General features: G+C 36.3%; 1 protein-coding gene across 2 annotated transcripts; it reads right to left on the bottom strand.

Moving 5' to 3' along the window:
- Positions 1 to 205: 205 nt before the first annotated feature.
- itga6b (integrin, alpha 6b) lies at positions 206 to 25,107 on the bottom strand. 2 transcript variants are annotated; one of them, XM_048197125.1, is made up of 26 exons: positions 24,840 to 25,106; positions 12,950 to 13,077; positions 12,788 to 12,867; positions 10,772 to 11,033; positions 10,246 to 10,377; positions 9,339 to 9,552; positions 8,438 to 8,631; positions 7,971 to 8,059; positions 7,759 to 7,886; positions 7,427 to 7,516; positions 7,275 to 7,336; positions 6,976 to 7,139; positions 6,309 to 6,452; positions 5,318 to 5,433; positions 4,943 to 5,096; positions 4,779 to 4,862; positions 4,618 to 4,697; positions 4,425 to 4,502; positions 4,215 to 4,317; positions 3,879 to 4,052; positions 3,674 to 3,772; positions 3,229 to 3,339; positions 2,305 to 2,403; positions 2,055 to 2,180; positions 1,798 to 1,906; positions 1,153 to 1,291 (listed from the first exon to the last, which is right to left on the bottom strand). In XM_048197125.1, exons 1-25 carry the CDS (start codon positions 25,010 to 25,012, stop codon positions 1,835 to 1,837), a joined length of 3,156 nt encoding a protein of 1,051 aa, XP_048053082.1. In that variant the 5' UTR covers positions 25,013 to 25,106; the 3' UTR covers positions 1,153 to 1,291; positions 1,798 to 1,834. The 2 variants fall into 2 exon arrangements, with proteins under 2 accessions (XP_048053081.1, XP_048053082.1); XM_048197124.1 differs by lacking the exon at positions 1,798 to 1,906 and having other exon boundaries at positions 206 to 1,291; positions 24,840 to 25,107.
- Between the last annotated feature and the right edge of the window lie 952 nt (positions 25,108 to 26,059).

The raw sequence follows: 26,059 nt of genomic DNA, 5'->3' as shown, positions 1-26,059 counted from the left end.
GAGAGTGCACCTTCTGTTCAGGTATCTGCTCTTTTTGTTTATTTGTGTATTCATATTTCATCAGTGACTACATGTTGTCAAACTTTACAGCTTCCTTACCTGTCTCTTTTCCGCAACACCATCTATTCAGATTCACAGCTGACAAAACCCTTAAAACATTGTACTGTTTTTGCCAAATTTAACTCAAAAATTTGCACCTCTTATATCAATTTTAAGACCAGGAAAAAATTTTATTTGGAAAATGAAAACTAATCTCTAATAATCAATTTCATTACTTCAGTGTCAATTTTGTGTGAGCTAATACATTTGTAAGTGGCTAAAAATTAAAAAATACAACTGTCCAATTCAACATCACTTTACAAACAAACAGAATTAATACTTTCCATTATTTGAGCATTTGCTTTGCCAACAGATGCTGTTTTTAAAAATAAAAGCAACTTCACATTTATACAAAGATAATTTTAAATGACCTTCAAAAGGTAAAAAAAATCATTTAAAAGCTGATCTGATCATGGATTGTAGCAGTCAACTGACATTATATCAGACATCTGATTATAACAAAGTAGTTGCTAATAAAATCTGTCCCAGTTGTAGTAGTTGAAGTACAGTGAAAACCTGCCTATGAAAATGAAATATGTACCTGACTGGTTTTAACAAATAAGCAACAAATAGAAAAAAAAAAAAAAACATTTGAAAGACACAAATATTTACATTCATCCAGGCAGCTGGATATCAAAAAGTTCAGGCCCACACAAGCCATTCATAAAACAAAACAAAAGTTTTAAATCTTTGGCCTTTGTACAACAGAAACATCTGTTGAAAATAAATACATAAAATGTATATACATTATTGAAGTGAATTTAAAATATGATATGGTAATGGGGTAGAACACGAAAGCTAATTTCTATATAAAACAAAACCTTTTTTTTTTCCTATCCTTGTTCACTATAGTCTTCCAGACACTATTTTGTAATAAAATCTTTAAAAATCCCCATCCCGAGAATTTCAAATGTCTCCTTTCATGTTTTGATGGAATATTAACAAGAAGAAAATATCAGTGCGTGCAAAAGTAAGCATTAAAGGCCTTAGGAAGGGAGTCTTTGGTTTCAATCAGTTTAGCATTTAGCTATGAGTAGCTCTCATTCTCATTCCAAGAAGTCATCCATTGTTTCTTCTCCGGAGGATCCATTTCCTCTTTCCCCGGCATATAGTCCCTCTCTTCCCTCTTTATCCGCACAGCGTTATAACTGGGTACGCTGTCATCATACTTGGAACGTTTGAAAAATCCACACTGTTCAGAAAAACAAGCAATTAGCATAGCGTCATGCTAACAATGCTCAACGGCATTATTTATACAGGAAAATGAGCACAAACAAAGACATAGTGATGTTTGCAGTGTGTGCAGCATGCCTAGCATGAGGTCAGAACAAAACATTCAATGTTTTAAAGAAGACATAAGCAAGAACCGTATGTGCTGAAAGCAAGAGAGATGCTCCGGTAAATAACCCAAGCAGGCCAGAGAAATGTGCAAGTTCCACCTGAAGCTGAGTAAGAGTGAACGCAAACATGTATAAACCCTTTTCCAACAATAACGACTTCATACATGATTAGTTTGCATTCCTCATAGCATTTTGCTTATGTCTGAGCAATGAAAGCCATGGAAACTGCCACCATTATCCCACATTTGGCATTGACATTCAGCATGAACATCAGACTAAAGTAGGTTAGCATGGGCTAATCCAGCACTTCATGCTAGCTCTGAGCACACAGGTCAACTTGATCTGTGAGTTCTTTTACCCTAAGAAAGAGGTTCTCGTTCTCTGGCTGTTTCTCTTTACGCATCTGAAGTCAGCCTCTCTTTTTCAGGTTCGTTACCATCTTTGCCGCTTTTGCCGAAAAAACCACACTAAAAGGGGTAAAGGTTTGTGTTTTAAATCCTTAATGTCATATGAATGAAATTTTTTTAACACCTTGTCAATGTTGAAAAAAGTGATGGTTAGTCCTAAATGGGTCAGGTTGTGACCCATTGTGGTTGTTTAGTCATGTGACCTTACCTTCCAAAGCAGGAAGACCAGTAGGCCCAACAAGAGGAGTCCTAGTAAAATGGCCACCAGAATAACCCACCAGGGCATACCACCATACTGTGCTACTTTGCGTTCGGGAAACACAGTAACGCGCACCTGTAACAAGACAAATTGTATTTCGGAGTGCGTTATTTTTTTAAGCTCTGCATATCAAGTCAAATTGATAGAACATGGCACAAATTATGGAAGGAGAATGTATGAATGCTCTAAATGTCCTCACCTGTGCTGGCTCATTCTTCAGCTGTATATTTGAAGCTGAGGTCTTAAAATCGAGTGATGCCTTGACAATAATATCGATGTAGTTCAATTTTGCATATTCCTGTAAGAAATAGTTGAAATTAGCAAAAGTATACTTACAAATGATAAGGGTCAATGACATATAGTGTCCATGATGAAGAAAAGGCAAAGTATTTAAAAAGGACAGATAGTTATTAGAAATGTTCTCTCTGTATTCATGTTGGTTTCATTTTTTTTTTAAACTTTTGTCATTGTCAAGAAAAAAAAATGATTTATGATTTAATGATTTATGGGATTTAACCATCAAGAAAAAAAAAACAAAAATACATCTTGAATACATGAGTGAACTCATCTCATATGGTTTTCACAAAAGGTTTGTAAACATAGTTTGCAAAGTAAAAGTATTTTTACAGACTTCATGAATTATTAATCCCACCACATAATTTTACCTTGACCCAAACTCATTTTTTTTCTAATATTATTAAGCAACGAAGCAGTTTTGTTAAAATATTTTTTTAAATAATAATAATATAGATATAATTATGCTGTTAAAAACTAAGTTCAGAATCGATTCGAGAGAGAATCGCGATGCATTTGGAAAATCTCAGAATCGATCCAGAATCATTTCTCGATTCGCGATTCAACCATTTATTGTCCCAGCCCTAATAATGAGACCTTATTGTAAAGTGTTACCAAATAAAGTTTATTTTCAAGAATTTCACTATTTTAATGATTTTTTCTTCTTTTTTTTATCACCCTGACATTTTTTACTCAATACATATTCTGAAATTTAATTCAGAAATTAAAATCCAGCTCATCATTTAAATCTACAAATCTCAGAATGGATTGCGTTGTCCATGTGTTTTTGAATAAATGTATACATTTAAAAATGAAAGATCACACTCACCTCCAGGAAGGTAGCATTCCAAAGGTAAGCTCTCAGGCTAATGACCGCATTGCTGTCCATTCCTGTTAGAGGGCATCTGAATGTTATACACTCCGCCCCATCCTCACAGGACTAAAAAATACAACAACAAGCCAGTGATTAGAAACAAGAGGCTGATTATCAGTGATAAAAGTTCACCAAGGAAATACATACAATGCATTCTGAAAAAATTCAGACCCATTTTGCAGCCTTATGCTTAAATGTGTTTAATTATTGTTTCAAGGATCTGAATACTTGTCAATGTGTTCAGTTTTTTTTTTGTTTTTTTTTTATACATTTGCAAAGTACAAATCACAAATAAGTGAGTAATTCAGTGTAGAATGTTGTGAACAGCATGCTGCAACATAAAATACAAAAGAAAAAAAAAGGGGGTCTGAATACTTTCTGAATGTTTTAGTGACTTTACCAAAACGGTGTATTTCCTCTTGTCAGTAAATTGGGAGACTGTTCCCTCCTTTGCCGGAGTTTCCCCAATTTCACGTTTAGTTCGTGACACTGAAGGCTCCTAGATAACCGTGAAGCAGAACATATAATCAGTTGATTCCTTTATAGAGACAACTAATGTATTTATAAAACATGAGGGAAAACTAAAGATAAGATATTAGGACTACCTTCAAACTGAGTTTGTTGACCTCTTCTGGATTGGAGCAGCTGAAGCTGTCTAAACCGGTTGAGGTAATCTTCATGAGGTACAGCAGCCACTTGCCTTGGGAGTTATGCTTAGGCCATTGGATAATCATAGATGGCGTGCCAAACGACTTAAGAGGTTTGCCCAAGTTTGTAACCTGTCAGTCGGTATCATTAACAAGATACATAGTTTAACAGGCTATTAAATACAATCACGTGTTTAACAGTTAGAATGCACTTAAAGAAATACTCATACAATCAAAGGAAGTATTGTAAATATACAAAGTTCATTAAATGATGTTAGGATATCTAATAGTTACCCTGAATTCATAGTCAATTGGACTGCCAACATCAGTTGCCAGTTTCATGGCACTCTCTCCTTTAACTTCTCCAGTAAAGTAGACCTGAGATGGCTTAGCTACCCTGAAGACGATACATGATGACCGTATATGATGTTACAAAGACAGGAAATTGATAATATCATCATCAGAAGTGTAACTGAGAAATGATACTGCAATTTGCAAACCTACCCTGTGAGAGACAAAAGCAGTTGGATCTTAACAATGGCTTTGGCTTTGACTTCTGGTAAGTTCTTCTGCTCACTTGTCCTGCAAAAACAAAACGGATACATCAATATATGAATACTGACATTGTAAAGATGGAAGAAATTACTGAATTAGCTTTGATAATGTGCTTGTATCTTATTGAGTTGTAGTTACTCACGTTTTGAGTTTGAGGTCAATTTCAATTTCAGTGGTATCCAAAGAAATTCCTCCCGTATTTAGAATGATGTAAAAAGTTGTCTGAAAAAGTGGTTTTGTTTTTTCATGAAGGTTAAGTCCACACTGAAAATACTAATGTCAAATATAATTTTAAATATTCACCTCGGCATCTCTTTTGAATGGATTTGCAAGATCACAATCTGCTTGTGACCCATTCGTATTGGCTAAACAGTTGATTGGTTTATCCTGAAAGATTCAGAAGCACTTAATAATAATTCTTAATAATAATAACATACAATAAGTAGATATCTGTCAGCTGGACTTACACTAGATTTAGTGCGAACGGCAGAATAAGAGAGGGATTTGGGGAACGAGGCGATCAGCTGTGCTTCATAAGCATCGTCACCCGGGTTGATCACATTGAGCTCCAGGACAATGTCCTTCTGATCGCTAAGAGAAAAAATCGGAACTCCATTTTCTCTGCGAGGAAAGAGAAACAGAGAGATTAAAATTACATGCCACTTCCTTTTGCCATAGGCTTTGATAAAAAAGAGTGTAGGTACTCATTCTCATTCATGAATTACACAACTGATGTCAATTTAACGAGACACGAGTGTGCAGATGAGTGTTCTCTGACATATTAAAAACATGATGATAATATGACATTAAAGTCATTTAATTGACATGATAGTAAAACTCACTCAGGTAATGGATTAAAGATGTCTCTGTTTGGTTCCCTGTTGTGGAATTTATACTGTAGTTGCAGGTTACTATGACATAAATGGTTAGAACCACATCCTTCCTTGATGAAATGAACCTGAAAGCCAGTATGATTCAGAATACTGAATTAGATATGAGTGATTGGTAGAGGTTTACTTCAGCAGAAAACTGTAAAAGTTGATGTTTTGTTGTTGTTGTTGTAAAATTGATCAAAACTGTAGATTCAATCAAGAGTAACAAACAGAAAATAGAAAAATGGGTTACACTTTATTTTAAGGTGTCAGTATTACAGTGTAATTATACATTTAAGTACTGAGTAATAATGATTAACTGCATGTACGTACTATAGGTTCAATGTTAGGATTCAGGTTAATTGCATGTAATTTTGCAAAATTTCTAGTTATTACTACAGTGACAGTAATGTGTGTAACAATGACACTGTAAAATAAAGTGTTACCGAAAAATGTTTATTTTAAATAGGCAACTCAACATACATTTATCTGATATGGTTGTGTAATTAATATGACTTTTTAATACAATTATGATTAATATAAGATAGTACACTAGCATTCAAAAGTTTGGAGTCAGTAAGATTTTTAAAAGAATTTCAGGACTCAACAATGTAGCATTAGATTGATCAAAAGCGACAGTAAAGACTTGTTACAATCATTTTTCAACTGTGATAAATAATAAGAAATGTTTCTTGAGCAGCAAATCAGCACATTAGAATGATTTATGAAGGATCATGCGACACTGAAGACTGGAGTAATGATACTGAAAATTCAGCTTTGCCATGACAAAAAATAAATTGGATTTAAAAAAAATATTAAAACAATTGTTGTAATAATAATATTTCGCAATATTATTGTTTTTTTTTATGGTATTGTATGTAATATATTATTAATATAATTATGTTATATAGCTGAAAAGAAAACAAGATTATTGTTGATTGGTTAAGAAGATGGTAATTACTTTGGTGGCAGTGGCTTTTTGGTTGGAGTCGAGGATGGGAAGCAGGTTAGGGAGTGCAGTCTGTCTTTTCCTGCGTGAGGATTGGCTCTGGATCTCCACAGAGACTTCAATGGGAATACCTCTCAGTTTGTCTTTTAGAGTTTCCTTTGTACATAATATACTTGCATTATTAAAAGACATTAACATAATTTACACACCTGATATAAAAATAATACCAATTTAATCACCACTAGATGGCAGTTCTTCCTTTTCCCTATATTAAAGGGATAGTTCACCCTCACTCTCAAGTAGTTCATGTATGAATTTCTTTGTTCTGCTGAACACAAAGGAAGGTATTTGGAAAACTGTCAGTAACCAAACAGATCTCTACTATAGTAGGAAAAATAAATACTATGGTAGTCAATGGGGGGCGAGATCTGTTTGGTTACTGACATTCTTCCAAATATCTTCCTTTGTGTTCAGCAGAACAAAGAAATTCATACAGGTTTGGAACTTCTTGAGAGTGAGTAAATGATGACAGAATTTTCATTTTTGGGTGAACTATCGGTTTAAGGTAAAAACATTCTTTACTAAGCATGTGTTGATTTATTGTCACAATTGCCCCCTGCAACTTTTTGTTGTAACTTAAACAAAGCTACTTTTGATCCAGCTTAAAGGGCTGCTGTACCTGCAGTTTGAGGCTTCTCGTAACACAGTTTTCTGCGCCCTGACCCTTGAGCTCTACGATCCCTTTGCTTTCATACTCATTGGTTGAGCTCTCGGTGAAGATGACTCTAGAAGGAAGTTTAAGTTTCTTCCTATCAGATTCAACCGTGATAGTGTATGCCACCTCTACAGAAGGGAAAAGACATGGTCATCATACAATACAAATCAACACAAAAACATTGGTATTTGTTTATGGAGATGAAATTCTGGACAACACAGATAAACAATTACTGAGAAGGTAAATTAGAAACATGTACTTACTCAAGGTAGGATTGTAGGTTTTGGGGTTGGCTGAAAATTTGAAACAGGCTTTCACGTCAAGGCTAGAACACACAATAAAACTTTGCTTCAGACAAGGTTTACCATTTGGTAATATGTTTAAGGATTGTTTGTTTTGTTTATAATTCTCTCACCATATATTGTCTCCACAGTTCTTCTTAGTGAGGTCTAGCTCCTTTGGTGTGGTGGTGACAGTCTTTTCGATGCTGATAACTGACCGTGCCCTATAGTGTAAGACCCATAATCATTCATCCATAGTGCTAAATGAATACTAGATTTTGTTGCCATTTTACACCATTTAATAAAATGAAGAGATATAAGAATACATGGTAATAATATTAATAAATTATTTGTATTATAATATTAATGATAAATATTATCAATGATTTATATATAATAGTGTTCTTTCACTGTTTATAAAGAATCCTTAAAAATCATTATACGTTGTCTATCAATATGATCATACCTGTACACAAACACTGAATCAGCGAGAGATCCAATAGCCAGATCAGGGTAAGAATTTCTGTCCAAATCCATATTCCCAGCAAGAGAGTATCCAAAGAGTTTCACGTTGTGATCTTTTCCTCCAAGAACCTGAAATTATTGAATATGTTATTTAAATAAAGAATAAATGAAAGAATGTGTTAAGAAGAGAAAAAAGTGAATATATGGTTAAACCTGGGTTTTTGTCAGGCCTTGAGGTGAACCGTGGAAGATAAATACGTTTCCAGCTCCATTGCTGTCATATGGAGCACCAACAGCAACATCTGAAAAACAGCAGGATCACATGTAAAATAAATTACATCATCACAAATACCTTTGTGATTATCATCATTACCATAAAAGTGTTGAAATGCTATCTTCTAATATTAAGTACATTGCTATATAGATTCACGTATAAGTGCATTATGTATTGGTTTAGATTTTCTTTTTTATATGTGGAGTGGACTCCAGGAAGACTGGCACTGCTCTAGGACACAGCTAATGATCCTAACAAATAAACAAATATATTTGTTATGATTTATGTAGATTATGGCATCTCTTCTTCTCTATTTATCTTTCGTGGAAACAGGTGGTTCTTATTCAGCATTGAGGTGTTTTGCATTAGCTCTATTCATAGAAGCGACTACATACTGAGCACATACCATGATAACCATCCAGGTTTACATCTCCCATGCTTTCCACAGCCAAACCGAACATAGAATTGGCGGCTCCCTCAATTCTACTGGGGGTGATCGTGTCCCAAGCCCCTTCCTTATTTAGGTAAACATAGATGGCCCCACCGATATCACCTTCTTTAATAAAGTACTGAGGTGCTCCAACTACAATGTCCTGCCACCTGTTTTAATAATCAGGGTAGGAAAATGATCAAAAATGTAATATATAATATAAATATAAATTGTACTCATTGAAATAAAGCTGAAATAAAATAAAATTAAATAAAAAAAATTAAATACAAAGAGTAGATGAAAAACTTAATCTTCAAAAACTAAAACAAAAATTAGAAATGTTGCTTTGGCAACAAAGTAAAATAAAATAAGGTTAAAGGTTTAGTTCACCCAAAAATGAAAATTCTGTCATTAATTACTCAGTTCCTAACCCTTTACCATACTAAAGAATAAAAATTAAAATAAACTAAAACTGAGATAAATATTAATTAAAACTAAATAGAAATGTTACAAAGCTGAAACTGAATATTTAAAAATTTATTTTAAATACATTTTAAATTTTAAATCATTTCAAAATTAATTAAAAATATTAATAAATACTATAAAAGTATATAAATAATAATAAAATAACACTGATATACAAACAATAAAACATTGTAATTGCTGTATCATGTAATTCACTAAACTAAAGTAACACTAATTCCACACAAACATATGCAAAACATGATTAATGAGACTATTTTAAAAAGCTATAATAATATAATATAATATAATATAATATAATATATATATATATATATAATATAATATAATATAATATAATATAATATAATATAATATAATATAATATAATATAATGATGTACTTTGGATCTTACCCATCTCCATTGATGTCAAGCACTGCAAGGTCATAACCAAAGGAAGAGGCAAGTCCGGTACCCTCTAGTATGTACTCAGCCGTCAACATGGAAGATTTCTCTTCTTCCTTCTTTAAAAGCACAACTGCCCCACTGTGATTGGCTCTTGGAGCCCCAGCAACTATAGTCAACTGACCTCTCTTGGTCAGCATTTTTCCAGAGTCCAGAGAGAAACCTGTCACAGATGCAACCAATCAGAAAATTAGCTAAAGATTTGTTAACCAAAAGAATACTAAAATTCCTTCAGTGATTATGGAATATGCAATGATAACCCACAAACAACATGAATTCAAACATGCATGGTTCTTATTGACTTGGACACGCCATAATTTTACCCATGCGATGTGGATGTAAACAAGAAACAACAAAAAACAGCCTCAAACATAAAGTAATGTAGCAAACACATTCACATTTGTTCACAAAAAGGACACGATGCATAGAATGTATAATGACCAGAACGAACGCAAATAATTGATAAAGTTGGCGTCCAGGAAATCCCACACACCTAAATAGCTATTGGATGCCACATCATAAACGTTCTCCTTGGCCACCTGAAGGGGACGTGACTGATACACAAACTGATCAGGATGATTACTGGATATGCTAGTCATGAACAACACACCTACAGATCCACAACAAGATTTGTACCGAATAAAGCACAAAGTAGAACAGCCAAATAGATGCAACAAGGAGTAACACCAAACAAAAGGTAAGAAAGGCAATACATATCAATGCCTTGCATCCTACAGACACCCAGTTAAGTTTAAATTGTATCTTATCGCACCAGAGTTCTTTAGCGAGTCACATGATGGACCAAGGATCGGGTGATATGGATGATGAATGGAATGTTATGTGATGATGGACTCACCTAAATAACTGTTAGCAGGGACAGGCACCAGGTCTGGATCAAGTCGGTTTTCATCTCCAACCTCATATGGGCCGTCATCAAAAATATTTTCGTCCCACAGAGAGCTGTTCTTCTGTTCCATCCGCACCACTCCTGACATCCATCCATTGGAGGAGTGAGTGAACAAGGAAAGGAAAAGGGTGAAGGGTTGAGGATGGACAAAGTAAATGAGTGAAGAGATGGAGCAAAGTTTAAAAAGTGGGGGATAAAATAGAATATGTCAGATGCAATGAACCGACAAATAAAATCTGATGTACTAACGTCATGATGGAGCAAAAATTGAGTGACGTGGGGCATTATGGGTTTTGTTTGACATTGGCCATTGATATTTCTTAACAAATTATTTGAAACTGGATTTTCACTGAACATTGAATATGCCAAAAATCACAAGATTTACCATTCTATTTACCATGAAGATCTCATCAACACTTCAATACATACAAACAGTAAATACAAATACACTTTAATCCATCCTGTCTTCCAATACCTTTCCAGTTGTAAGCACCCGGTGCTCCAAACACCAGATAGTGATAGTCCTTTGTGAATGTGGCAGACAGACCCTGCTGGCATGAACCAAACCGCTCATGTCCTCGGTTTCTCCCATTACAGAACATCCAGTCCCCTCCATCTTCATCTGAGGCTTCATTAATCGTCAGATCCTGACTTAGTACGTAGCAACGACCTGTCACGTCACGCAGCTCCTGAGCTGTGTTCACAAATAAGCGCCGCTGGTAGCGATGCGCACAGACCTGAAGAGAAACAGTGTGAGTTCATTTTAAATCAGTGAAATAAATGACACAAAACTACTGTAAATAATACATAAAAACATTTCTTTGCACTGTTACAAAAAGATATTTCAGCCAAAAAACACCCATTCGTTGGGTTAGGTTTTGGTAAGATTTTTAGGGCCCGAGCATGAGCACCGATGATGTGAGGACCCTATTGTAATTTCTCAGTCTCCTCGCATTTTTGATGGCCTAAACATGTTCAAAAAACTCATGAAACTTTGCACACACGTCAGAAGTGGTGAATATTTACATCTGATATGGGTTTCAGAATTAGGTGTGGCAAAATGGCTCAATCTAAATTTCAATTAAGCACCCTTCGCGCTGCGTTTCACGTACAAGTATGAAATTTGGTAGACAGATGTAACAGCCCAATACCTACAAAAAAGTCCCTGGGTGCAAAATCTGAAAACCCAACAGGAAGTGAGATATTCTCTGCAAAGTTTTTTGCAGTTTTTGCCATTTCCAGACGTTGTACTTTAACAAACTCCTCCTAGAGCTTTAATCAGATTGACATCATATTTGGTCAGTCTAATCTAAAGGCCTTTGCGACATTAAATTGTGAAGATCTAGAGTTTTCATTGAACGGCAAAATCTGATGTTTCGCCACGAAACAGGAAGCTGTTGTAACTCGGGCATACAATGTCAAATCTGCGCCAAACTTCATGTTTTATTAGAGTCCTGGCCTGAAGACATCTACATGGCATTATTCAGTTACAGTCATAGCGCCACCTGCGGGCAACAGGAAATTATATGTTTTACACTGTGATTAACTCCTCATAGATATTTAACCAGAACAACATCATATGTTGTCAGTCTAATCTTAAGGCCTTAGTGATGTTAAATTGCAGAGATCTTGAGTTTTCGTTGAAGTACGTGTCCGTGGCGGCCTGACAAAGTCTGATGTTTCGCCATGAAAGAGGAAGCTGTTGTAGGGTGGCGGTGAGCCCGGGTGCGAGGGCCCTTTCATCGCTGCTTGCAGCTGTAATTTTTAATGTATTTTAAAGTTTAAAAGTTTCTTATGGCTCCATTTATTTGATCGAAAACTCTGTAAAAACAGTAATATTGTGAAATATTATTACAATTTAAAATATTATTAAAGTTTAAAAAACATCATTTATTTTAAATAAAATTCTTTTGTAACATTGTAAATGTCTTTACTGTCACTTTTGATCAATTTAATGCATCCTAGCTGGATAAAAGTATTAATTTATTTAAAAGTCCACACAAGTAGTGCACCTTATTCAAGCCTTTTAAAGGGGAAATTTTGGTTAAACTGGAACACAATTGAATATAGAAGGACAAACTGTACACACTTATCTGGTTGTTGATTTGAACATGTAAAAAGACTTGAATATGATTTTAAAAGCTATGGGGTGGAATCCTTGATTTACAGTAAACTTACTGTATATTTCGGCTTGTTCCTCACACAAAGCTGAAGAAGCCCTATTGTGATAAACACTTAACATTTTGGACCGTAATTGCTGTAAAATCAGCTTGAATGAATAGATGATGACAGATTTTTCATTTTGGAAATCTCTTTAAGGGACATACAGACATGACACCAAGCAACTGTACAGTAACTTGCATTAAAACTATGGGATGCACGATATATATATCGGTACCATATCGGTTATCGGTTTGCTCATTTCCTCTGTTTTTATATTTAGCAATGTCCTCTTTAGCAAATCTCAAAATTAATACACACACACACTTACCAATATCTTTCCTCCAGGTCCCTGACTTTGTACAGTAACTCCCATCCACTGGTTTTGCTTATTTTCGTTCGCCAGGTTTTCTACATGCACAATAAAAATACCTCAGTTAACACATACAGTTACTCATTATAATGTATAATGTTTTCATGTGTTTGAGATTACCTTCATTGTCAAACATTACTCGTTGGCATGACTGACTGGTAGAAGTTATGTCACAGTTGTACATGCCTCCCGTAATTTGTGACTTCTGCTTGGACAATGCTTTAGCTCTTGGGGCACCAACCAGCAACCTGTAAACCAACAAACAGAAATTTACTCATGGATTTGCAATATTGTGAATATAAAATATTAAAAATATATGTTTTTTCATTCCTCTTCTTATGCTAATGCAGCTCCAAATTACACAAAAGAGACTCTGTAACCAAAGCTGATAATATACTTGGCATGGTCATCATGTGTAAATAGGGTTTTTAATATGCTTGTCAAGAAGTAAACTGTTTTTTGTGGAAACATGAGCAACAATGTGGTAAAAATTGTGATCATATAGTCCTAATAAATTGTAAATCTGTGTTACACTCTTTTCAATATTTGAGCAATATTTGTAAATGGATATTTGTTTATTACATGGTGATAGTGCTTGTTACAGTGATTTTGAACAAGTAAATGGCTTCAAGGCATCATTATCCTTTATTTCCCCACACAGGTGTTTTCAGTAGGATCCTCAGTAGAAACAATGCAGATTCAACAGCCCACACTGAAAATACATGCGCTCTGTGTATTAGAAAGTGGACTGTGCACTCATTCTGTTCTTTCAACTGAAAAACTCAGCAGAAGTCGAGAAGATCTTTTCTCTTCTGAATAAAAGAAATGTAGGCCACAGAAAACCTAAGATATCCACTACTCAAAGGGTGTATATCTGGTTTCACTTCATGTATGAGAGTGAAAGGCTCTTTTTAGGGCCCAAGCGAAAATTCGCGCAGGGCCCTCTTGTTCTTCTAAGGATTATTATTATTTTTTTTTTTTTTTTTTTTTTTTTTTTTTTCCGTCTTCCGGGGCTTTTTGGGGGCCTTAACATGCTCAAAAACTCTTGAAAATTGGCACACACATTGGAATCCGCGGCCATTAGGACGCCGGAGAGGCTGGTACCCGGGCGTGGCAGGGGGGCTCGACAGCGCCCCCTTGAAAAAAGTCTGAAAATTTGGTCCATATATTAAACACGCTTGCACGTATTAGTATGAAACTCAGTACACATATAGACCTCATCGGGCCGAACAACTTTCGTGCTCTAAGTTAAACACCACGCCAACAGGAAGTCAGCTATTAAGGGTTGTTTGAAAAACGCATGCTCTGGAATTTGATATACTCCTCCTAGACGATTAATCCGATCGCCACCAAACTCGGTCAGCATGAAGTCAAGACACTGATGATTAAAAATTGCCAGGGGATTTTTGATATCTCGAACGGTTTGGCCGTGGCGAGGCAACGAATTTATGGCGAGAAAAAGGAAACAGGAAATGTGTTATAACGTCTGCATACATATATTGATCTTTATGAAACTTCACGAGTGTGTTCGTTATAGGAGTCTGATCACATGGATGTGACTATTGTGAGTCAAAGTTATAGCGCCACCAACTGGCAGCAGGAAGTGTATCACTTTTTGAAATGTTTTGAGATCACCCTCTTATTTTTACCTGATTTGCTTCAAACTTCATCAGTGTAATGTCAATACACAGCAGATGTAGACCTATGACAGGATTTTTGATATTTGAAATATTGTTGCCATGGCAACAGGTCAAACTGTAATAATATTCTTGAGTGTTTTTGAGGCTCTTAACATGCTTCAAATTGCATGAAACTCGACACACACATCAATATTGTCAACCAGTAGACATGGACAAAGCCATAGAAATGGGCGTGGTGGAGGGGCTCAGTAGCGCCACCTTTTGACAAAAGTGGGGGGGTTAGTTTTTCCTACAATCACCAAACTCGGTACACATATTGTTCTCATCAAGCCGGACAATTTTCTAATTTACATTCATTAGCTCCGACCAACAGGAAGTCAGCTATTTTGGTTTGAATGTTAATTTTTTGAAAAAACAGGCTATGAATTTTATACTACTGCTCCTACAGGGTTTATCCAATTTACACCAAACTTTTTTTAACTTGTTGCTAACACATTGAAGTTGTTTAATTGCAAACGGATTTTGGATATCTCAAACGGTTTGGCCGTGGCGAGGCAACGAATTTATGGCAAGAAAAGGGAAACAAAGTGTTATAACTTCTGCATACATTAATTGATTTTGATGAAACTTCGGCTTAGTCTTCGTTGTACAAGGCTGATCACATGGATGTGACTATTGTGATTCAAAGTAATAGCGCCACCAACTGGAAGCAGAAAATGTGTCACTTTCAGCATACATTGAGATCACCCTCTTATTTTTACCTGATTTGCTTCAAAATTCATCAGAATAATGTTAAAACTTGGCACATGTAATCCTTTGAAAATGGGCAGGGAGGAGGGGCTCTATAGTGGCACCTTGTAGTGCAGTAAATGTGGAGTGAATTTGACATAGTCCTTTGATGTTTAACCGTTTTAAGTGCCTATTGCCCGCTGTGCACAGTTGCCCTGAAGCCACCGGGGTGGCGGTGCCACCGGGCTTGGGCCCGCCATCGCTGCTCGCAGCTATATTCTTTTTCTTTTGGATTGACTGGTTCAGCGATAACATTCATCCCAACACTTCACAGATTTTAGCTACACAAGTTCTCTTTGTTGGCATAGACAAAAAGGGTCTGACTGAAGTAAAGCCTAAATTTCCCACAATGCCCTCACCAAAATCCTGAAGGAAGAGTAAAAGTTGGCACTGTCCTATAACTTTACAGATGCATACACTGTTTAACCTTTTGCAGATGGTATATATACTGTTTTACCTTGGAGTAGTAATATGTACCCTTAGGGTACAACAATGAACATATTAGGGGTAAATAATATACAAAGATGTTCCATAAGGACAAAATTTAAAGACAAAAATTAGGTTTGTGATCATTTCATCTCAATTTCATTTGGGAAGTACAGTCTATGCAGTCCATTTCAAGTGTGTGAGCAGTCATTTAATTTGAGTATTTCAGCAATCAGATAAACAAATGCATATTTTTTGTTGTTGGTTAACTGAATAAAGGTGTTTGCTTATCTAAATGAATCTAAAAAGAATAGAATAACGCCCCCAATATGAGGCATTTAAGGGTGGGAATTCCCCTCATTTTCAGAAATGTATCTCATGCCTAGATCTACTGATAATCACATCAATCACTTCTAATTCCTTCTGTGCCTAAGAGTGAACAACCATATAGACCAAGACTCTGTCTGGATCACAAAAAGAGAATAGCTTTAGAGTCACATTTTCCAAACAGACAGAGACAGCACTGTTTTTCTGAAAGGGCAACACAAACTTTTCTGTGTTGGGCAAAAATAGCGACTGAATACCTGCTATTCATTCCACTCTCAAGAGCATACAGATTGCTATATCTGATGTAAATGCTTCTGATTACATTAAATCTAATGCAATGCACAGGCTGAAAATCGCTACATTACACATTACACATCCAACAACACTACAAAAACAAAGAAGGTTCTAGTGTCTTTTAACATGATGTATAAAAAAGAAAAACAACAAAAGATATTACTGACAAACATTTATTAAAATTTAAACACACACACACTGTCATGGCAATTCATAACTATTGTACGTTTTTTTCAATCTCATTCATACATTTTCATACGATATGATTACGCCTCACTGAGGGTTCTGTTTTGGTGCTGACCTTCATGCTTACTTTTTTCTAAAAATCGTACATTTTTGAAGAAATCAAATCGTACAAATTTATACGGAATTGCCAAATCGTAAATTTTCTCATGAGATCCGGTTGATACATACGCTGTAGTTGTAATATTTTCCAAAATCACAGCACACAAAACTCCCTCATTTCATTAAAAGCTATATTGAACCATCATCCCATGTAATTGACCTACACATTTCAGGAAATTGGATCACAGTCAGCTCCTAAACAGCATCATTCCATTCTGACAACCCCAACTGATTTGGGTAGAAACAGAAAAATTATAAAAGTAAACAACTTAAGGCTGGAATGCATACAACTCGATTTCCTCGATTTTTGCTACAGTTTACAGTCTGGAGGAATTGACGCTAGTTGATTAGTTAGCTAGCCAGACTCCAGATATTGGGCAGTTGACAGATTTTGCATAAAATTGTGCAGTGTATGCTGGGCACAGACTTTATAGCTTCACAAATCCATCCAGATGCAGAATATCAAACACATTTTGTGCTGATTTTAGAACACATATTGTTTTCATCTGTATTGAGTCTCAAAGCAACAAGGCACATGTTCCTGTGCGAGTTTGTTGTGTTCGGAACAACTTGAAAGTCTGGTAGTGTGTGATTGTGGGTAATGTAATGTGTCTCCATTAATCACTCCCTACGGGAATGTAACCAATGGGACCACAAGGATACGCCTCAGTTTTTGAGATGGTTCTGCCCTGGTATATTTATTTATCTACAGGACAAACAAGCCCACAATTCCAAGGTAAATAAATTAATAAAATGGAGAGAACATCACACAAGAACAAAACATTTTTATTTAAAACTTTAAAAAAAGAAGAAGTCCAGAGCACAACAGAAGATGAAAGATTCAGAAAGTGAGAGGGATAATGTGATAGAAGGAAAGAGAGAGGTGCAGGTGGGGGAGGGGAGAACAGAGAGGACAAGTATTCTATTTACTGAGAGCTTTTTCAGAGAGAGTGCTTCATGTGCCCTGAGGCCAGAGTCAGACACTGGCATTCAATCATGATACAGACACAGAGAATTGTGTCTCATCTGTTAAATATGCCAGTAAGAAACATAATGAGTAAGAAACAATTAAGCAATTACTCATTCTAGAGAGAATATGGTCTTGACTTCTAATGCATTTTATATCATAGTTTTAATAGGAAAGAAAAACTGCAGGTCTGGCAAATGGAAAAAGGTTACTCTGATCTTGTAAAGTATTTGCAAGACACTTTTTTTACTCCTGCAGCACTAGCCACTCGTGTTTGGATGTTTGTCCAACTAGATTTTTTCAATCAGTTCATGAATCAGCAATATACTTGACGTTATAAACGTTTATAGGCAAAAGGGAAGTGAATTTACAATACAGTCATATAGACGATAATCTGTTTCAACTGCAATGTTTTGTTATAATTAAAACCTTTTGAATAATGGCAGAGCACAAAGCATGAAAGTGTAAGAGTATCTGGCACTATTGTCATTAAACTTAATCTTGCTAGCTAAATATTATGGTGCATTTTAGTGTGCCATGCCAGAATTACCATAATTTTAGTTTCCAACTTGTTCTTACATATCTTTGTCAAAGACGTAATTACAGCTCAGAATTATAAGCTCCCATTTGACTGTGACATCATGAAAAAAACAAAATGGTTGCTAACGGTAGCAACCTCTACACAAATTTCTGTTAAGCCACTTTGCCAGTGTTCTTGTTGAACTTTCTTTGACTACAAGAGAATAGATGTGAATTTTGCTGTCATTACCAATAAAGTACACCAAGAATCATTTTGGCATTTATGAGCTTTGCCGTAGAAACAAATAATTTCTGAAACGTAAACAACTTAAGGCTGGAATGCTCTACACAACTCTTTCCTAGACTATGGCCACAATTTGCAGCCTGAAGGAATCGACGCTAGTTGATTAGCTAGCTAGCCAGTCTCCAGATAATGGGCAGTTGGAGTTGACAGATTTCAGCACAGAATTTTTAGCTTTATGAATCCATCCAGTTGGAGAATATCAAACATGTTTTGAGCTGATTTTTAAAAAAACATATTGTTTTCATCTGTCATGTGTCTCAAAGCAATGAGGCACATGTTCATGTGCTAGTTTGTTGCGTTCAGAACAACTTGAAAGTCTGGTAGAGTGTGATCTTAAGTCGTTCTGTTATCATTTACAAAGTCAGCAAGTGTATAATGCCTAGTGTTTTAAATTCTTTGGAGTTTTTAAAAGTGTATCTCAGGCATTAGGCCGTGTGTCCACCAAAGTGCTTTTAACCAGCTGAAAACGTCAGATGCTCTCCTGAAAACTCTTTTTTCCCACCCCTCCTCCTCTGTGATTGGAAGGTTAGGTAAAAAGTGACAGTGATGAGCAAAGCGTTTTACCCAAAGTTGAACATTTTTTTAACTCGGCACCCAAGAAAAAATGCCAAGCACAGCATGAAATAAACACTACTGGCATTTTTAGATATGTGGCGCTCCCATTGAAAACAAGGAGGGAAAAACACTTTGGTAGACACACAGCCTTAGGGGCCGTTCACACAATGTGTTTTCTATTCCACTGCGCTACTTTTCCCATAGTTTTTCAATGTAAACTAGATGGACGTCTTTAACCGTTGCACTCCCTTTTATTTGTAGAATCTGGTTCATGACACGGCATTCTAAAAACGCAGCGCTCAAGTTAAAAGAAGTTCAAATTTTAAAAAACCCTCTAGACCTTGCCCTTTTTTTTCATTCCACTGACCTGTGTCTTGTGTTTTTAAACGCCCCTTAGAGTAGAACTTCTGAGTAGTAACTAAAATAATTCCAAAAACCGCATTCGTCTTCAATTCAAAACTTTATCTGAATATTTTATCTCAACTCTTAATCAACACTTGTTTACTCACTGTTATTCATTGCTGGAAGCATTTTTTAGTTGAGAAGCAATAAATCATGGTAATATAGTGTACTAGGCCAAACAATTTCAGAAACACATTATCATAATTTTGTATGGAATGTTAAGCATTGATGTTTTAAAGAATCTGAGGAGGCCATTGCTATGGTGCAAGAGCTGGGTCTGCTGAGGAGTTTTGGAGTGTCATGGTTCACATTATGAACTGACAGCAGCTGAATTACAGCTCCAGATGTGCTTCAAACATTTCAAAGACTCCAGGCTTAAAGATACAGAGTGCAAACTGATATTACCTGACCTACTGTGCACAACAATGGTGCTGCAAGAGAACTAGATTTTCCGACTCCCTTTGAGGCAATGATACATTCATGACTACCTACAGGTCTAGGAGTAGATATTCGCAAAATATTGCATTGGATAGAACCAGGGCTATCGCTAATATTCACAGGGCCTGAGAGAAAATGTGGGAGGGGGCTTTGATCTTTTGGAGGGTTGATCATTCTCCATGGCTCAATAGGCTATACTATTCAAGACCTTAATGGTAAGTCTTATGTCTTTGTGGCCCCCTTATCATAGGGCCTGGAATGTTACAGATACAGTAAACTGCAGGCTGCCATGCACATAAATAATGCCTATTAAATATGGTAAACAAAAGCTCAAACATACTTACTTGATACATAATGATGTGAATAACAGCCTAAATTAAATCTGTTCATCATACTGTATGAGCAATTGTGTCTTGGATTAAACCGCTCAAATCATATAGATTACTTTTTCTATGTCTTTATAAATATTTTGAAACTTGAAAGTTTTGGTGGAATGGACTTTCAAAGAAAGGATAGAAATCATTAAAAATTATAGAAATATCATTTGTCTTTTGAAAAGTAAAGATATGAGGGTGTGTAAATGATGACAGAGTTTTTATTTTCATGTCAACTATACTTTGATCAAGGAAACTATATTTCCATGATCAAGGTGATCATAGAAAATCATGTATTTGAAAAAGAAAGAAGAGGGAGGGAGAGAAAGTGGGAATGGTATCGGGACATGACACATCAAATGTCAACCTGCATTCCCAATTTCCCATGAGCACACTGTAGTGGGCAGCACTGTTTAAGTTTCTCAGAGAGGTGTGGAACTAGCATGACAGTGGGGTTGGCAAGATGCATCCTGTGGGCAAACTACAGTAGGATAATAATACTTGAGACTATTGCAGTGCAGTAGTGAGGGGGAAAAAAAGTGAAAGTGACATGTGAAGGCCAAGTAAACCATACTCAGAATTGTCCTCTGCATTTGACCCATCCAAGTTGGTACACACACATTAGGAATAGTGAATAGTGAAGACACACACTGTAAACCGCAGACTCACACACCCAGAGCAGCGGGCAGGCATTTTGCTGTGGCGCCCAGAGAGCGATTGGGGGTTAGGTGCCTTGCTCACAAACCCCCAACCTTTGGGTTACCAGTCTGACTCTCTAACCATTAGGCCACAGCTGCCCAATATAAGGCCAATAGCTGCCTGTTCTTACTGAAGTACAAATTCAGACAAAGCTTAATGCCTACCCCTGCACAGGAAGCTAAGAGAATCACAGGAAGAGGAAACCCAAAGAGGTAACCCATTTCCATCCCAAGTGGACCCACTGCACTCTGGGATATGGGCCAACATACTATTGTACATATTAAATGTGTTTTTGCTGGCTACATTATTCCACCATACTGTATGTTAAAGCCAAATCAGATAATAAGTTTGATTATTATTGTTCACGCACGTGTCGTGGAAACACTAGATACCCAAAGAAACCTTTAAAATATGTTACAGAGCAAAGTCAACTGTTAAAGTTGATAAAGACAAAGAGACCCCTGCCCCCACAGAAACTCAGGTTCTGTTTACACCAGGACATGCATCTTCAAACATGTCTCCTGTGAACACTAGTGATCAGATTTCAAAAGGAGGGTCTCAAATTCCAACATTATGTGATTTTGTGACTACAAACCTCACGCACAATGTCAGAGTGTTACTGGTTTTCAGGTTGAGTGCTCATTGTTATTTTAGTTACGTAGATACCTGCATTAGATGAACTCTGGATGTGCTTGCTTCACATAATCTGTCACTGTATTTTTTGTGACAGCCTGTGCTTTTTTTGTTTATATGAATGTGCATGTCAGAATTTTTCAGTTGGGTGTTTATTTATTTTTATTGTTGCACAAACCAGTTTAAAACCCTTCTTTTAGCACAGTGGTTGATTGGCAGGTGAGTAAATGATACTTCACTCTTGTCCAGGATGCATTTTACCACTTGAATGAGTAAAATTGGTGGATATTGGTGAAAATCTCAGAAAAAAGAAGAAAAAAAGAGAAAGTGCTGCAATAAAATAAGAAAGTTAAGAAAGAGCTGCAAAGGTCTTACAAAACAACTCCCATTATGAAAGCACCACCAGCCCAGACTGCTTCAGTGGAGTACTGGCAAGTCAAAACCAATCAATTACTAGTGCCAAGATAAGAGCTCAGGTTCAGAGAGAGCTTAGATCTTAAACATACTTTCTGCCAAGTTCTGTTAAAGTCTGGGCACTAGTGTTTCCCTGTATTCTACATATTCTCTGTTTCAATAGGATCATTTCACAGAGTAACACAGAAAATAAAATTACACTCCAGGGTACTCAATTCAATAAATCCCCATACATCCATATTCCACACCTTTGACAACTGAGACATCAGACCAAAAAAATGCATTGAGAAATAATATTTATAATAACAGTGAGAAGTAGTATTTTAGTGACAATCATGTAGTTCAAAGCTACTTCCTTTGCAGCTTCCTTTTGTGCTTCACGCAAGAATGAAAGCTGTATGGGTTTGAACAACAGGAGAGAAAGTGAATAAGAAGGACAGAAATTACAAAATGACAGAATTTTAATTTTGGATGAACTATCCCTTCAGTATTATTTGTATAACTCTTTAGATTAATTTAAACAGTCAAAAAAATAAAATAAAAACCTCTAAATCAGGTGAAGTGAGGTATCCAAGTGTCTTGTTATTATCAGAATTATGTGTTTTTGTAGTGAGCACACACAGAAGAAGAATGAATCACTTTGCAGATATATACTCCTCATTCCCAAATTGTATTTGTCACTTGAGCAAAAGAGCGAATGTGTCAGACAAACATACACACACTGCCTATAACCAGGACAGCAGCTCCATCGTGCCAGCTATGACAAGCCAAGGAATGCTACATCAATGCCCCCAACACATATCCTGCCCTGCCTTGGCCTGCAGTTATATGAATCACCTTCACGCAATACACACACCTGTAGGGCATGTGTTACTAACAAGCAGAATTGTTGTGTTCTAACACAGCCAGCCAGTCTGCCAAGCCCATGAGATACACACCGAGGACATGAGTCAGAGCAGACACATACACACACACACACACACACAAAAATGTGACTTTCACACTCTGGGTGTGGTTTGAAATATTTGAAATACATCATAACAATCAGATGCTGCTATTCAAATTGCACAATTTAGCTGAAGGAGGCTCTAAAATGAGTGATGGATGATTTGCTAATAAACTCCAGTTTGTCTTTGTCTAACTGTTTTTCTGCCCACCATAAGTATGATGTTTGAATTTTACTGGACATATAACCACAACTATAATGTGCTCCATATATAATCTTCAAGTTCTCTCTTTTTATCTGCTTTTCTGCAGTTTTGTTTCTGTGGTAGTCTTGCTTACTCATCAAACTTGGCATTGCAGTAACTTTGGCTCTTGTATGATAAACAGATTGTGGTGTTCCTCGTTTGCTGCTTTGGATAAAAGCATCTGCTAAATAACCAAATGTAAATGTCCATCTCACACATCAATGTTCTAAGCAGTTACACTACAGCTCAACATCAGTCACTTGCATAACTGGAGGACTCACTCTCTGCAGGATAAACATGAGGTCAATCTGGCAGTCTGTCTCCTGTGCTGCCAGGGTTGATGGCAGTAGTGAGTTTCAGGAATGAGTTACAGGCTTCTGCACGCATTCTTTCACTTGTGTGTTAGGCTTGAAACTTACAATGCGTGTCTGGTGCTGCCAAGGCAACACGGGTGTGTTTTTAGTGAACCACAAAAACAATATCAAACTGTCGTGGCTGAAAGTTCAATACAATGTGTTCTAGAAACATTTTCTAAAGTCTGTGTGTCTCAAATCACCTTACGTGCTAAAGATCCCACCTACAATCTAATCCTCGCAGAGCTTGAGGTCAAAGAGGTTGAAAATTAAAGGATGAAGGACAACAGACATCTCCACAGTGAGAAAGGAGAAGGAGACCAGACATCTCTAATGACCAAATTATGTATACTATTTCCAAGTAATGAGCACACTGTTGGGTGGTTAAAGTTATGCCCTGAAATGACATAAATATCTGAGTTGTTGCGGCTTTTCCAGTCTTTCTCGTGGACTTGTTATTCTGAAATATCTTTATTATTTATTATTCCTTAATGTTGTTCCAAATTTTTTACATTTTGTATAATGGTGTCAACCCTCAAAATCACAAAAAGTAACCATAAATGTCTGGTCCACAGGACTCATTTGTAGCATATTGACTGTCATATAAGTTTGTTTAAGAAATAAACTCATAAGTCATTATTCACTAATAAACTTCATCTTAGAGAGTCAATGAGTCAGACTCATTCGGTTCGAATCATTCAGACCCTGGCCTGAAAACATTCGACTCATGTGAATCATTCGTTCACTAATCGCACATTGTTACTTCTTCTCATGGACGATTGAAGGAGAGCTATCAGTGAATATTCAATTTAAATCTTTCTTTAAACAAAAACTATCGTATTGCTGTCGGAATATAGTGCACATGGCTTACGTTATGATACAATTCGGTGATTTTGCGCGTTCTTAAGATTTGGCACTTCAGTCAACATTGTAAATAGTATTCAAAACGTTGTGTTCTGCAGGGGGGAAAATAAATAATCCGCGTTTAAAACGACATCAGGTAAATGCTGACAGAGTTGTCATTTTCGATTGAATTCATTAAGGATCACCTTATCTACTGCACTTGAACTGGTGCTATTGGGCATGTCTTTAGCTTTACAGTATGGAGAGGGGTGGATGATCATTAACTATGAGCACAGCTTAAATAGCCTACATAAGATATATAATGGTGTATATTGTAAAAACAAAACCAGCTACATACCATTAGTTTATTACAAAAAAATACCTGCTCGACTAAAATGTTCTACAACCAAAGTACCTGGATTCAACCTGCTGCAAATGTGAAACAGACTCCGTAAGAAACGATACCTGGACTCCAATGAGGATAAAATAAATGCTTACATTCTTTTATCAGATGGTCGGAGTTGTCGGTGCATGGCCAGGGAGAAACCGAACAAGCTGTTGGCATCTCCCGTTTTCTTGATAACATTCTCTGTGTCCAGGTTGAAGGCAGAGATCAGCGTCCATCCCAAAAAACTGAGAAGCAGTAATGTTAAAGTCCTGTAAGATCCCATTGTGATGTTGAGTTCCGTTCGTGTCAGGTTCTTGCTTTGGAGTTGAGATTTGCAGCCTGCTTCTGCTGGGTTTGTGGATGTCTATAAGGGAGGAATCTCTCGTACGTCCCTCCTCTCCTCCTCCACCCGTCTCCACCCTCAGCCTTGCCTCTACCTGCCAGTACAGCTCCGGGCTTCGTTTTTCGTCAGTATTGAGCATTCTTTTGGTTATTCGAGCGCGTGATATTAGAGATTTTAACGTCGTAAAAAGGTAGCAACGATTTCCTTCGAGTGTCATTTCACATAACAAATGATAAGCATGGTGAGTAAATAGTTTAGAGAATGAGAGTTTTCTACACCAAAACCTCGCAGAGTAGCTAATATTTTGTACCACATTTAAAAGTATGTGTTTTGATAAAATATGTAGGCTATATCATATTGTTTTGCTTATATTAGGCTATGTAATTTATCTGTTTATAAATGTACAACCCTAAATTGTGCAAGCTATAGTACAAAGAGTGTTGTTGTTGTTGTTAGGCTACATGACTGTATATCAAATTTACTTTATAGGCAATTTAGTGAACATAAAATAATATTATGTGATTAAATGAAGGGCCTATACACTTGAATGATATAAAATTAAACAAACACCTGCTGATTTAGAAGATACCAGTTCTATTAACAGGCTACAGCCAAGATCAAGTTATAAGCAAATCAAGTTATAAGCATTATTATAAGACAGTTTTTACATTTTACTTTCATACCCCAGAATTGTCATGTATGATATTTCACCCATGTAGCTCATTTCTAATTGGTTAAATTGGTTTTACAACTCATCCTTGTGTTAAAGCATTACCCGTTCTCCCCTACAGCAATATTACAAATTAAAATTTGCTTATCTAAATCAGGGGGTTATTGCTGTTAGCACCGAACCACACAAGCATTACTTCTTTATCTTTTTGATCTGTTTGTCTGTGCTTGTGAGCATAAATTCTCAGATGTGCAAATTAACACAGACATCACACCCTCTAATCTCTGGTTTATTAGACCCCCCTGTGTTTTACATGA

The sequence above is a fragment of the Megalobrama amblycephala genome, linkage group LG7, assembly GCF_018812025.1.
Source record: "Megalobrama amblycephala isolate DHTTF-2021 linkage group LG7, ASM1881202v1, whole genome shotgun sequence".
NCBI lineage: Eukaryota > Metazoa > Chordata > Actinopteri > Cypriniformes > Xenocyprididae > Megalobrama > Megalobrama amblycephala.
The sequence above is the reverse complement of the archived record's forward strand: the minus strand, read 5'-3'. Positions and strand labels throughout refer to the sequence as shown.